The 13,477-nt window shown below is 42.7% G+C and overlaps 1 protein-coding gene across 1 annotated transcript in view; it reads right to left on the bottom strand.

The window, feature by feature from the left end:
- Positions 1–11,097, bottom strand: part of SERGEF (secretion regulating guanine nucleotide exchange factor) — a 238,778-nt gene extending 227,681 nt beyond the window's left edge. Inside the window, 4 exon segments of the mRNA XM_036888140.2 lie at positions 4,062–4,156; positions 5,818–5,973; positions 7,173–7,308; positions 10,944–11,097. Coding sequence (XP_036744035.2) covers positions 4,062–4,156; positions 5,818–5,973; positions 7,173–7,308; positions 10,944–11,003 — 447 coding nt within the window. The 5' untranslated portion in view covers positions 11,004–11,097.
- Between the last annotated feature and the right edge of the window lie 2,380 nt (positions 11,098–13,477).

A 13,477-nucleotide genomic window follows, 5' to 3' on the forward strand; every position in this document is an offset into this window, starting at 1 on the left:
TACCTATATTGTGTGTGCTAATTAAATGCCCCTTACTCCTCTATTCCCTCCCTCCCCACCCACCATCTCCAACCCCTTCCCTTTGGTAACTGCTAGTCCCTTCTTGGAGTCTGTGAGTCTGCTGCTGTTTTATTCCTTCAGTTTTGCTTCATTGTTATACTCCACAAATGAGAGAAATCATTTGGTATTTGTCTTTGCCTGACTTATTTCACTGAGCATAACATCCTCTAGCTCCATCCATGTTGTTGCAAATGGTAGGATTTGTTTTCTTCTTATGGCTGTATAATATTCCATTGTGTATATGTACCACATCTCCTTTATCCACTCATCTACTGATGAACACTTAGGTTGCTTCCAAATTGCTTGGCTATTTTTCATACATAGTGCTACGATAAACATAGGGGTGCGTATGTCTTTTTGAATCAGGGATCTTGTTTTCTTTGGGTAAAATTCCTAGGAGTGGAATTACTGGGTCAAATGGTATTTCTATTTTTAGTTTTTTGAGGAACCTCCACATTGCTTTCTACATGGTTGAACTAATTTACATTCCCACCAACAGTGCAGAAGGGTTCCCCTTTCTCTGCATCCTCACCAGTATTTGTTGTTTCTTGTCTTTTGGATGTTGGCCATCCTAACTGGTGTGAGATAATATCTCATTGTGGTTTTAATTTGCATTTCCCTGATGATTAGTGATGTGGAGCATCTTTTCATCTGCCTCTTGGCCATCTGAATTTCTTCTTCGGAGAAGTGTCTGTTCAGATCCTCCACCCATTTTTTTATCAGGTTATTTGTTTTTTGGGGGTTGAGGTGTGTGAGCTCTTTACTTTGGATGTTAACCCCTTATCGGAGACATCATTTATGAATATATTCTCCATATTATAGGATGCCTTTTTGTTCTGATGGTTTCCTTTGTTGTACAGCTTTTTAGTTTGATGTAGTCCCATTGTTCATTTTTGCTTTTGTTTCCCTTGCCCAAGGAGAAGTGTTCAAGAAAAAGTTGCTCATGTTTATATTCAAGAGATTTTTACCTGTTTTCTTCTATGAGATTTATGGTTTCATGAGTTACATTCAGGTCTTTGTCAATCTCTCTTTTAAAGGGACTTGTATAGGCATTGATCATAGCCCCTATGGAGCTTTAGCACATTGTTTATTTGCAGATCCACAGTGTCTTTCTAAACTTTAGGACCCTCAAAGGCAGGGTCTTACCTTTATTCCCAGAACCTAAGCACCAAACCCACAATGGAACACAACATTCCAGACACAGTCTGACTAGCACAAAGGACAGGACTCTGGCCTCCCTTCTTCCAGACACTAGTTCTCTTAATACAGCCCACAATCACATTAGCTTTTGAGAAGATCAAATCTTACTGCTAACACAGTTTGAACATATTGATCTTCAATTAATTTTTTTCTTTTTTTTTCAAAACTAAAAGGCTCTACATGTAGATCCAATCTCTTCAACATCCTCAACTCACCTCCATTCCTACCTCTTCATCTCTACTCCCACTTCTTTAGTTTGGACCAAGGCCATCTCTCTTAATCTGCATTAGCCAGAGTTTCCTGAGTAATCTTCCTTCAATCTATCCTCCACACTATCCCATCAGGCCCCCAATACACTGTTCTTCCCCCATCCAGGCCCTCCCTAAAACAGTGTTCCTACTGTTTATCCTATACTACCTCCCCGCTTGCCCCTTCCCCGCTGGCGCTTCTATCATTATATTCCAATCATACTAAACTGCTTGCAGTATCCCAAATCCTCCTGTTTCATGCTTCTACACATTTGCTTATACTACCTTCTGCTGGAATGCCCTTCTTTCTACCTACTCCATGCATCCTATCTCAACCAGGTAAACTCCCACTCAACTTTCAAGACTTAGCATAGCCTATTCTCAGCCCATCTTTCCCAAGGAGTTCAGTACTCCCTCCTTTGAGGCTATACATGCATCTACCACAGTTCTAACATGATAATGTGTTTGGATGTTTCTGTATCTAACATGTACTGCTAACTGTAAGACCCTCAAATGCTAGGATTGGATCTTATTCACTTTTGTCCCCACTTCCTAACAACAGCACCTGTACACAACAGTTGCTATTAAATAAATGAATGACTTTCTATTATACTTCACTTTGGCACATTCCTCTCATTGTCCCATATGAAAAAGCCTGTCAAAATGTTTTTACCTCCTCATTCTGTCATCTAACATATTTTAAACATTGTTCCCCTGTCTTCTTTAATAATGTGACTTAAGCTAAATTAATTATAACTTAGATTTAGGTTCTTAAAAAGCCATCTATTTGTAACTAGAAGCTGTACACTTCCTACAACAGTGACTACAGAGTCTAGATTTCCCTGCATCCCATATGCTATAGACAGAATGTTTGTATTCACCCAAAATTCATATATTGAGACCTCTTACCCAATGTGATGGTATTTGGAAGGAAGGTCTTTGGGAGGTGGTTACGTCATGATAAAGGAGTCCTCATGAATGGAATTGATGCCCTTATGAAAGAGGCCTTAGAGAGCTTCTTTGCCCAGCAAGAAGATGGCTATCTATAAACCAGGAGGGTCACCAGATACCAAATCTGCTGGTGCCTTGACCTTAGATTTCCCATCCTCCAGAAATGTGAAAAATAAATGTTTGTTGTTTAAGCCATCTCATCTACGGTATTTCTGTTTTAGCAGCCTGAACGGACTAAAACACCATGGAAACCATGACACCAAATAATGCCCCACGCCCTACCTTCCTAATTCATATGAAGCAATCATAATTCAGCAAAACGTTGGGAGCAGACCATGCTTTCTCCAATGACAACAGATCTCCCACTCTGAGTCAGAGTTTAAGGAAATTAGATAGGAGTGGAGCAGCTAAGGTGGTGAAACTCATTTTAGATCCCAGCATAGTTCTTTCAAAATTCCATACTCCTGCTCTGATCATTAAAATATTAATATGTATATTTTAAATACAACTCAGTGGAAAGAGCTCTGGACTAGGGCAGGAGTCCTGTCTAATCCTCATGTTGTCCAAGATGGTAGCCACTAGCTACATGTGGCTACTGAATTGAGACATAGTGTAAGTGAAAAATATACACCAGAGTTCAACTCAGTATAAAATAAAGAATATAAAATGTCTCATTAATAAGTTTCATATGACATATAAAATGCAATGAAATAGTTTGGATACATTGGATTAACTTTAAAATTATTAAAATAAATTCTACCCACACCCCACAACATAGACGAAACTTGAAAATATCATAAAGTAAAAGAAGCTAGACAAAAAAGACTACATATTTATAATTCCATTTATAAATGCCCAGAAAAGGCAAATCAATGGAGACAGATTATTGATCACCAAGGGGTGGGGTAGGAGAAAATGGGAAGAAACTGCAACTGGGTACACAGTTTCTTAGCTGGCGATGAAAATGTTCTAAAATTAGATAATGGTCATAATTATCTAAGTAGATAATTAGATGGTTGAGCATCTCTGTGAATAAACTAAAAGCCACGTGAATTACACATTTTTAAAGGGTAAAAGTTTTATTTTATATGAATTATATCTCATTAAAGCTGTTATTTTAAAAACTAATTTCACCTATTTCTCTTTACTTTCTTAAATAGTGCTACCAGAAATTTTCATTTACATGTTATTTTTATATCATATTTCTTTTGGACAGCACTAGCCTATACCATTTGCCAGCTTACTGTCTTTAGGTAGGTCACTTCTAATTGGACCTGTTTCCAACACAGTTCCTATTATTATGAATTTTAGAATTGGAAAACATCATTAATGTCTTTATGAGATATATTACCCTTATTGTCTTACTTCACAAAAATGTATAATGTGTATGAGGGCTAACAGGTTTTTTTCACTCACCACCTCCATCCACCCAACCTAATTTTTCCCAGAAAATCTAAGTTTTCATCTTAAATTCTACCTCCCTCATGGGTTTTCAGGGACCCTGCCAGTCTTTCAGTCTGGGAGGGGTAACAATAATAACGATAATACCCTAGGAGTGCTTTAACAAGACACGGGCAAGCTAAATATTGGATGCTGCCTTACCTCAATGGCTTGAGGAACTACACATCTTGGAAGCCCATGAGGAACTCCTAATTGACCAAAGAAGTTGGATCCACATGATAGAACTTGACCATTTTCTGCAAAACACAAATACTTAAATCACAATCTAAAAAGTAAGCTATCTATGACCAAAAGGTAAATGCTGGAGGATGAGAGGAAGAGCGGGGGCCCTGTGCTTCAGCACATTCAAACCATGTTCCCTGCTTTCACCACTCCTCCAGGAGTAAAAACACTAGCCCTGGACTAAATGTTCCATACAGATTGTCCTCTACACTGCCTACTTAATGATAGCTTATCTGGGCAGAACATTATGCAGTGCCTAGCATTAGGATGGGAAGATACTTATTCCCCAGTTTTCATGTTTCTATGTGACACAATTTCTATTATTTTACTAAGCCCTTCCCCATACTCACTGCTTTCTAGGGGAGGAGGGATAACTTAGCCAATTAGTGAGCTCAAAAAAGGAACAGGACATGTGTGGCTTGGTACCTTCTGCTCAGGCACTGTGGGCTGACACATAGTAAGGGCTTCCCCTAAGGGAAGCCCAGAGTTTGCAGAATAAGTATGGATCAGAGGAGTGTTAGCTCTGATAATGGTAAAATAATGGAGTTTGAGTTCCAACTGTCTTGACTCCTCTCCACCTTTCTCACAATTGGTTCCAAATGTGAGTAGGAAACACTGTTATCTACTGACTCCCTACCACCCCGACACAGGCCTAGTGATAGTGATCATTGATAATGATACCTATTATTTAGATTCTAATAATTACTGCCAAATTCAATACACATTACACAACCCATCCACAGAAGAGAGATGGCAACACCTAAGCAGAATTTTAAAGAAGGAATGAGAGTGCATCAGATAGACAAGAAAGACTGTTCCAGACAAAGAACAACATGTACTATTTGGTATTATTAGAAAGAAAAGTATGGGGAGTATGGAGAATAATAGACAAAGCAACAACAGGGCCAGGTAGGGAACAGTAACTGAATGCCATGTGCTAAAGTGGTCTTTTTAAGCTTGGGATTTTCAAGGTTCTGGGGGGAGCATATGGTCAGAAGATGCCCTAGCCACAGGACTGTGAGGACAAGGGAGCCTAGTCAGAAACTGTAGATGGTCCTTCAATCCAGAACAGCAAGCTGGACAGGGTAAACCTGCTTCCAGGGAAAAGTCAGCTGACAAGGTAACTGTTGCCAGCTGCTCCCAAGAACATTACTCTATTAACTCTTTGGCCATCCCCACCCAACCTACATTCTACCCTGCTATCTGACTTCATAGACATTGAACAGTTCTGCTCAACTATATATATATATTTTCTTAACCCTTCAATGGGAAACAAGTTGTCATCACTGTAGGGACAACCTCTGCTCTCCTCATGCTTCCTCACCGCATTCTGCAGCAAGTAACCCTTAGCCAGCACTACTGCCAGCTAGCCCAGGCACACAGCTCTCTGTGAGCTTCTGGGACAGGAAGTGGCCACCAAAGGAGATCTGGCCCCAGGCGCTGGCCAAAGTTTTCCAGCCTTAAGCTTTACTGTTCAAACTCTCTTTGTAAAAGGCACCTCCAAATTTATATGACAACCAGAGAGAACGTGTGTGTGTGTGTGTGTGTGTGTGTGTGTGTGTGTGTGTGTGTGTGTGTGTGTGTACACAGAAGCATTCATTCAATCAGCATCACCACCATCATGCTCTTCTCACCCAAAGCCTTCCCAGTGATGATCGCCTAGAAGTGAACTCACCTGTGAGAATAATGGTGAAATCCCAGCCACAGGCCACCTGTTGGATGGGACAACCAAGGAGGGATTTGCAGGGGGTAAAATACAGAATATCCTCTGTATGACCAAGCCCCAGTTGGCCATGTTTGTTCAGGCCACAGACGAAAAGGCTTCCTCCGTCTGCAAAAACAAAGGCTTTGGTGATTGTCTGCACAGGGGAAACCACAACCACCAAAGCAAGCAAAAGGATTGCACTCTTATTTGGAGTCACAAACCCAATAATCTTTCTCTTACCCATGTTAATAAGCCATAAAGGTTAATGTGCACTGGACCAAACGGCATAGGGCCAAGGGGCTCAAATCTAATATCTAAATGGAAACTCCAAGTCCTACTGCAGTAGCCAATCAATGACCAAAGTGAGCATCTACTCAAGTAACAATAAAAGCCAACATTTATTCAGCACTTAGAATGTGCCAGGTACTGTTCTAAGAGCTTAAAGTGTGGGAGCGACTTATACTTTGGGCACAGTTCCTAGAGCCCATAGTAGTTTTAGAGGCCCACACAAATGTTTTAATTTTAAATTCCTTTAAAATAAGAAAAAATAAATGTAATAATAATTAATACATAATACTAAATCTAACCTGGATTATACTAATCTTTATATCAACGCAGTTATAAAATAAAATGTTTGAAGTTTCTTTATGTAGGAAGAGGTTCACAAAGGCAAAAGGGCCCAGGCCCCAAGAATGTCATAATGCAGCCCTGTTGATTCTCCTCATCCACCATCATTATCCCCATGTAACAGAGAAGAAACTGGCACAGAAATTAAGCGACTTTCCCAAGGCCACACAGCTAATAAAGAACAGAACCAAGATTTGAACCCAGGCAGTTTGATTCCAGAGTTCATGTTCATAACAAGGATGCAATATGCCCTCCTTTGCAATATTGCAGCACTTGCAGTACTTGTGAAGTACCATCCTAGGTACTGTGACAGAAATTAAGGAAACTCCAAAGCTCTCCTTCTCAAGGAATATTCTTTCTAATTGCAAAGACTTCTAACTCCTATGTGAAAGTTAAACAGCAATATATGATATACCATGTCATATATGTTGCAACTCTCCCATTAATTTCTTATAACCTGAAGCAGTCAGTTTTCCTCTCTAAGCTTTATTTGTATAATGGAGCAGGATGGAGGGGTTGCCTAGATCTCTAAAGTCCTTTCAGCTCTGACAATCTAGAATTCACTGATAGCAACCTGGCTCTTTCACAAGAATGTTTTCCTTTGCAAAATACAAGGCTGAAAGATGGCCATAGTAACACCCTAGGGGGAAATGTCTAAATAAGAAAATGAGGGGCTCTCTACTCTTGAAGGAAGTTACCTGTGACAACAGCAGAGTGGCCCCCTCCTCCTGTGATCCTCCTGACACATCCAGGTTTACAGAAGTCATCCAGTTGCTGGGGAAAAAGCACATCTTCCTTATGGCCAAGGCCAAGTTGCCCATAGCTATTTGCACCCTAGGGATAAAATAAACCTGGGATGAAGAAGCATGGAAACCACCACTATCTATGTGTATTTACCGGTCCCTATCTTTCTCACCCTGACATACCTCTCAGCCCCTATCACATATGTGATTTCATAAGCTTGTTCTCGAGAGTTTGTTATATGCAATCATACTTGATGGTGGCCCCATCCCCAGAACACCACTATTTCCATGTGAGGAGTCATTAGTGCCCACAACTTATCTGAAGATATCCCCCTCTTCTCCTTTCAATGCCCCAAACCACATGTTGCCTTTGGGGGGCAGCATGGGAGTTTCCGTCTTATAAAAGCTAATTATCTAGGGAGGCTAAGGAAAGAAACAATGAGGGAAAATGGGAACAAAGTGGTGGGAAATGCACTGGGCCTAGTTCTTGTCCCTTCTCCCCACACCCTCACTGGGAAAACTGGCAACAACCTTCTGTAATCAAAGTTAGCTGAGGATTATGTACCCTCATACAGGGCACCTCACTGTTAATTCATTTGCACAGTAAGAGGTTGGCAATGATCTCTAAGGGCCCCTCCAAGTACAAGATGATGCTAAGATTTACATAATGAGATTCCTGTAAGGGAACATCTTTCCCCTTGGTGGGCAATATGTCTATGATTACTACTATACAATAAGGGTCCAGAATCCCTAACCCAAAAGCTACGGCAGCCAGATGTATTTCTGATTCAGAATTTTATAGACTTTAGAAAATATGGCATATAAATCATATACACTGCTGCAAGGCCTGGCAGCAGCACCCCAAAGGTGGAATAGTATTATTTCTGCAGAAAGAGGTGCAAATACAGCTAAACGGACAAAGACTCTAAGCAGCCTCATGTCAGGTGAGTTTGACGGTTTCAGAGCTTTTTGTATTCAAAATTGAAAATAACGGAATGGTGGAGGGAGAACTGTATTAAGATTGCAGAAATTCTTACACTACTCCCAAGCATCTCTCCCTAGAGATAAGCAGTAAAATCTTTAAAATGTGTTTGATTTTGAAGACTCCTGGATGACAAAGTGATCTAAAACAACTACAAAAAATTCATACATACATACATACATACAAACTCCTGACCCTGTGGAACTGTCTGTTACACAGGCCTCCAGGTATGCAAGAACTCCAAGCTGGGAGAGTAAGCCAGGGCAGGGGCATAGGTCCCAGGGGTCCCTCAGGGGTATTATGAGCTACCAATCACAGTGCTTCTCCGTGTGCTGGGCATTCACTTTCTATTCTCACAACAGAGCAGATGCTATTACCACTCACATTTTACAGATGAAGAAACTAAGGCTCAGAATGGTTAAATAATTTCCCATAGTCACATATAGGCAACAAGTCAGATACCCCAACCCTTTTATTATACCATACTGTGTCTCTAAGGATATGTGGGGAACCAGCCCAAAGCTAATCTGGCAGGAAGCTAACTGTATGACCCTACCTAAAATAGCACCCCATCACTCTATCCCCTTTTGTTTATTAATTCTCTTTATAGCACTCCTGAACATTACAACATTTTTGCTTTCTTGTTTAGTGTCTACCTCCCACCTTATAAGTAAACCAGAAGAGCAGGATCTTTGTTTTGCTCACTCATATCTTCTGCAACTGAAACTGTGCCAGCCCAGAGAAAGTGTGCATATATTTTATAATGAATATAGTGAATGAATATAAGACCCAACGAGGCCCTACCTAGGAAAGATCAAATTAATGACTTGCATACTGTGGAGTGCAGATGGCCAGAATTTTTCCACCAGCCCTGAGATCTCTGTGACTGCCCCATTACCACCACTGTAGGCTGCTGAACAGAAAGTGAGACACAGGCACTCAAGATTCAAATTATGACTCTCAATTTTTGCAATGCAAACTCCAGGCCCTAAATCCAGGATGAAGGAAAATTTAATATGTATTACTGCTGTTATTTGCCTCCTTTCCTTACAAACACTCCAGACACACCACACACACAGGACTCCAAGAAGGTAAATTCCCTTGCTGTGGACTGAATTATGTTCCCCTAAAATTAATCTGTTGCAGCCCGAACCTCCAGTACCTCAAAATGTAACTGACTGGAGATGGGCCTCTAAAAAGATAAGTGAGGTTAAATGATGTCATCAAGGTAGGGCTCTAATATAATATGACTGGTGTCCTTATGTGAAGAGACACAGGGATGCCCTCATACAGAGAAAAAGCCACATGAGGACACGTCAAGAAGGCGGCCACCTGCAAGCCAAAGAAAAGAGGCCTCAGATGAAACTAAACCTGCTGACATCTTTATCTTGGAATTCTGGCCTCCAGAACTGGAAAAAAATACATCATTATTGTTTAAGCCTCTCTCAGTCTTTATGGTTTTGTTATGGCAGCCCTAGCAAATTAATACACACCATGCAGCAGGAAGATCACACACCATCCAGCCTCCAAGCACAGCGCTAGAGTTAGGCTCAACAATATTTTTGAGTATGGACAAGACAATATCTGACACACAGACCCTTGTCTCCCGCTCGGGAAAAACCAGAGACAGCACACCCGAAACACACATTCAGTCCCAAACTCCACCTGCAGCTCAAGTGCCACCTCAAAAATACTCAGCCAGCCATACTACCTCAGGCCGAACTGCACGCTCTCCCTTCTGCCAGTCTGCAACTTTACAGTCAACAAGTGCTGACTGGTACTGATAATAACGTTTTTAAAATTACTCGATACATGCCGGTTTTAATAGCAATACAGGTGTTACTCCCCTTCTCCCAACAGGAAAGCTGGAAATCTTTCACTCCCGTGTTTTCATCAAAAGACCAGCACAAAGCTAAGCACACATTCATTAGTCAACAAATATTTGCTAGGCACTGTGAACAGGCACAGTATCCTCAATTATGAAACTCACATCCTAGCCAAGGAAACAGACCTTAACAAATTACACATTTCATTACAACTGTGATACGTGCTATGAAGGACTAAAGACACTGTCTGCTTGCTCCCATGCATATGCAACACATTCCTCTGCAGAGACCCTCCTCTGTTCCAGCCAGGACACATAAGGATGATCATTTCTCTCAGTGCTCGCGTCAAATCAACACCAACGCAGACTCCTACGCCCCCAATGCAGGGGAGATCCGGTCACAGCAGAATATCGGCAAACATGAAGGGTGTCAGCCTCATGCGCGGCCGAAAACCGCACGCCTCACATCAAAAGATGCTCCCGCTAGGCTGCGGTGGGGCTGGAGAAGGACCTGCACCCTCCAAGCAACGCGAGGTTGGGGGCACAGGTGGCCCAAGAGGGCCCTGGGACGGGGCAATTCCCTCTACGGAATCCTCCACGCGGTCTTTCCCGGAGCTATCCAGGCCTGAAGGCTCTCACGGAACCAGATGCTCTGTCCCTGGGGCAGGTTCCTCCGGATGCGCCGCAGCCCCTCGGGTCCGGACCCCACTGGCCAACAGTCCCCTAAGTCACCCCGTTAAGGCTCTTCTTCCCTTCCCGCCCTCTCCTCCTCTGCCCGAAGCCCAGGATCCTCCAACCCAGAGCCTGGCCCGGACCTCAGCCGACCGACGCCAAGACCGCCCACGCCGAGGCCGCGAGCTTCTAGAGTCTCCGCGCCCCTCAGTCCCAGCGGCCCCGGTCCGGGGGCGGAGTCACGTACCCAGGCGAAGAGCGCGGCTGCCGCAGAGCCGGCCTCTAAGACGCTCCGCCGCCGCTCCATGGGGGACGCTGGGCCGGAGCTTCCGGGAGGGCTCGCGGGAGGGGCGCGCCCGGGAAGAGACTGGAGCCCAGCGGTGTGGGGCCGGTGCGGGGGAGGAGTCTGGAGTAGGGGCGGGGCCGTTCGGGGAGGAGTCTGCGGTGGGCGGGGACGCAGAGGGAGGGGCGCGCCCTCGGGCCTCGGGGAACCAGACACGGGCGGGAGCCGGGCCACCGCCTCCGGAGCCGCCTCCTTGTCGCCCAGCCCCAAAGCGCTCCGAGAGTCTCTGTCCCCAGCCTGCGTCTTGCATCTTTCCTCCCCTCGCGCTCTTTACTTTTAGTAATAATTCTGTACGAGTGCGCTACGCTCCTTCACATTTTTATCTCCGTGGATTCCCATGACAGCCCACAGAGGCTGACAGGGCAGGGATCGGATCATATTTGATGGGAAGAAACTGAGCCTGAGAGGGAATGGAAAAGGTCCTGCGCCAGTGTTTTCGGCCTGCCTTGGTGTGCGTTTGCAAAATTTGATGGAGCTTTTTGTTAGGCGAGTGTAGTGTCTTCACGTCTTTGGAGTCGCTCTCAGCGCCTGCCACGGAGCGGGAACTTATGCCTCCAGACACCGAACTGAGGAGGCTGGTTCTCGCGGATTCCGGCCGGGGCAGTTTTTTAATTCTCAGCGCTCAGAGCACAGCGCTACCTTGATTCTGTTCATCAATATTGGATATTTCCACCCAACAAAGATTTTCGTATAAAATGGCTTTCATCAAATACCGTCATACACTGCTAGTGGCGGGGGCTAAATAAGTACAATTTTCCTGAAGGAAAATATGGCAATGTATATGAGGAGCATGAAAATGGATAAACAGATATTTACCAGTAACTCCAGTTCTATTAATTTATGACAAGAAAATAATCAGAGCTGTGCACAAAGCCTTAGACTGTTATTTGTTGAGGTTACATTTAATAGGAAAGAACTTACTACCTGAAAGCCCAAAAATTAATTGATTAAATTATGGCACAGCTATGCAGTGTGATACTAGGCTGACATTCAAAACTAATATATATGTTTTGGAAGATATTAAATAAGGGAAATGCTCGAGATATATTGCCAAAGTGTTGTACCAAGTTTTCATACACACACATGCTCAGGGTGGTGGATTACAGGTGATTTTCATTTTCATTTTCTTTTTTGTACCTTTTGGTGCATAATCCCCATTTTCCAAGCCACACATTACTATGTGGGTACAAATGGGGTCATATTAAAGAAGATAATCCATATTCACTAGTTCTTGACCCCTCTGCTGACACAGCCTCCAGGACTCATCACCCTTTATGCCTGGGAGCCCTGGAAGGTGGCTTAGGTGAGTTCTTATTAACACAGTCCTTCCCAGTTCATTAACTCCACCCATTCTATTTCTGCCTTGAGAGCAGCACCTCCCTTTACCTTTCTAGCCTACGGCATCTTGAGAACATCCATGACCATCCTAAGAAAAATACAAACCTTAGAGAAGCAAAGCTGCTCTTTGTTCTGGAGAGAACTTGATATATGCATACACTATACTGTGTTTGCTGATTGTTTTATAAGAGTGGGCTTTTTTGTTCTTTGTATTCTATTCCTTTCAAGCATTTGTAATTGGTTGTAAAAATGGGACCCTTCCCACCTCAGCTTGGGCTGAGACTCCAAGGCAATAAGTACTAAGTACCAGTTACTCCTACACTGTAAAGTAAGATATGAAACCACCAAAGCATAACTTATGAAGGGGGTGTCAAGAAGCCAGTCAGTTTTAATAGAGGGAGGGTCTGGAAGAATACAGTTATTCTCTGATTTTACCTCTTGAGTTAATGCTTTAGTTAACTTACAGTTTTTTGGAAGTATTGAGATTTTGCAACTATTTCAACTAAGTACATGCCCCTGACTTGCTCTTCCCATTAGTAGCCTGGTGGACTTGCAGTTGTTGAATGGTATCATTAGTTGATACTATTTAAACTATTTGATGGTATCGCTTTCAGATGGCTTGTCTCCCCATAAGAGAAAAATATGAAGTCATTTTGACCATATAGAATATATATCTGTACCATACAGGTTAGGAAATCTTTACCATTATGTTATCTTATTTGATCCTCTCAATATTACTGGTATAATAAATATTGTTAGGATCATTATTATTTAGACAAGAAAATGAAGGCTCAAAGAAGTTAAATGATTAACTTCTGGGTCAGATTTCTGCTCTTAATAAAGACAGATTCGCTAGCTATAGGTCAATTCTCTCACCAAAAACAACTAGAAAAGCTGGAGGCAATGTTTTTGAAATCTGTTTCAAATCATTAGAGAGCTATCAAAGCAGCCAGACCTTGAAGGGCCAAGATCGGGCAGCTGAGAGATTAGGGATAGCCCTACTTTTCTGCTTGCAACATTGCTAATTAGCAAGCAGTGAGAGGAGGCTAAGAAACTGGTCTGACAGCAGCAACTGAGAAGCTGAGAAACTGAACTTTTAG

The sequence above is a fragment of the Manis pentadactyla genome, chromosome 9 (genome assembly GCF_030020395.1).
Source record: "Manis pentadactyla isolate mManPen7 chromosome 9, mManPen7.hap1, whole genome shotgun sequence".
NCBI lineage: Eukaryota > Metazoa > Chordata > Mammalia > Pholidota > Manidae > Manis > Manis pentadactyla.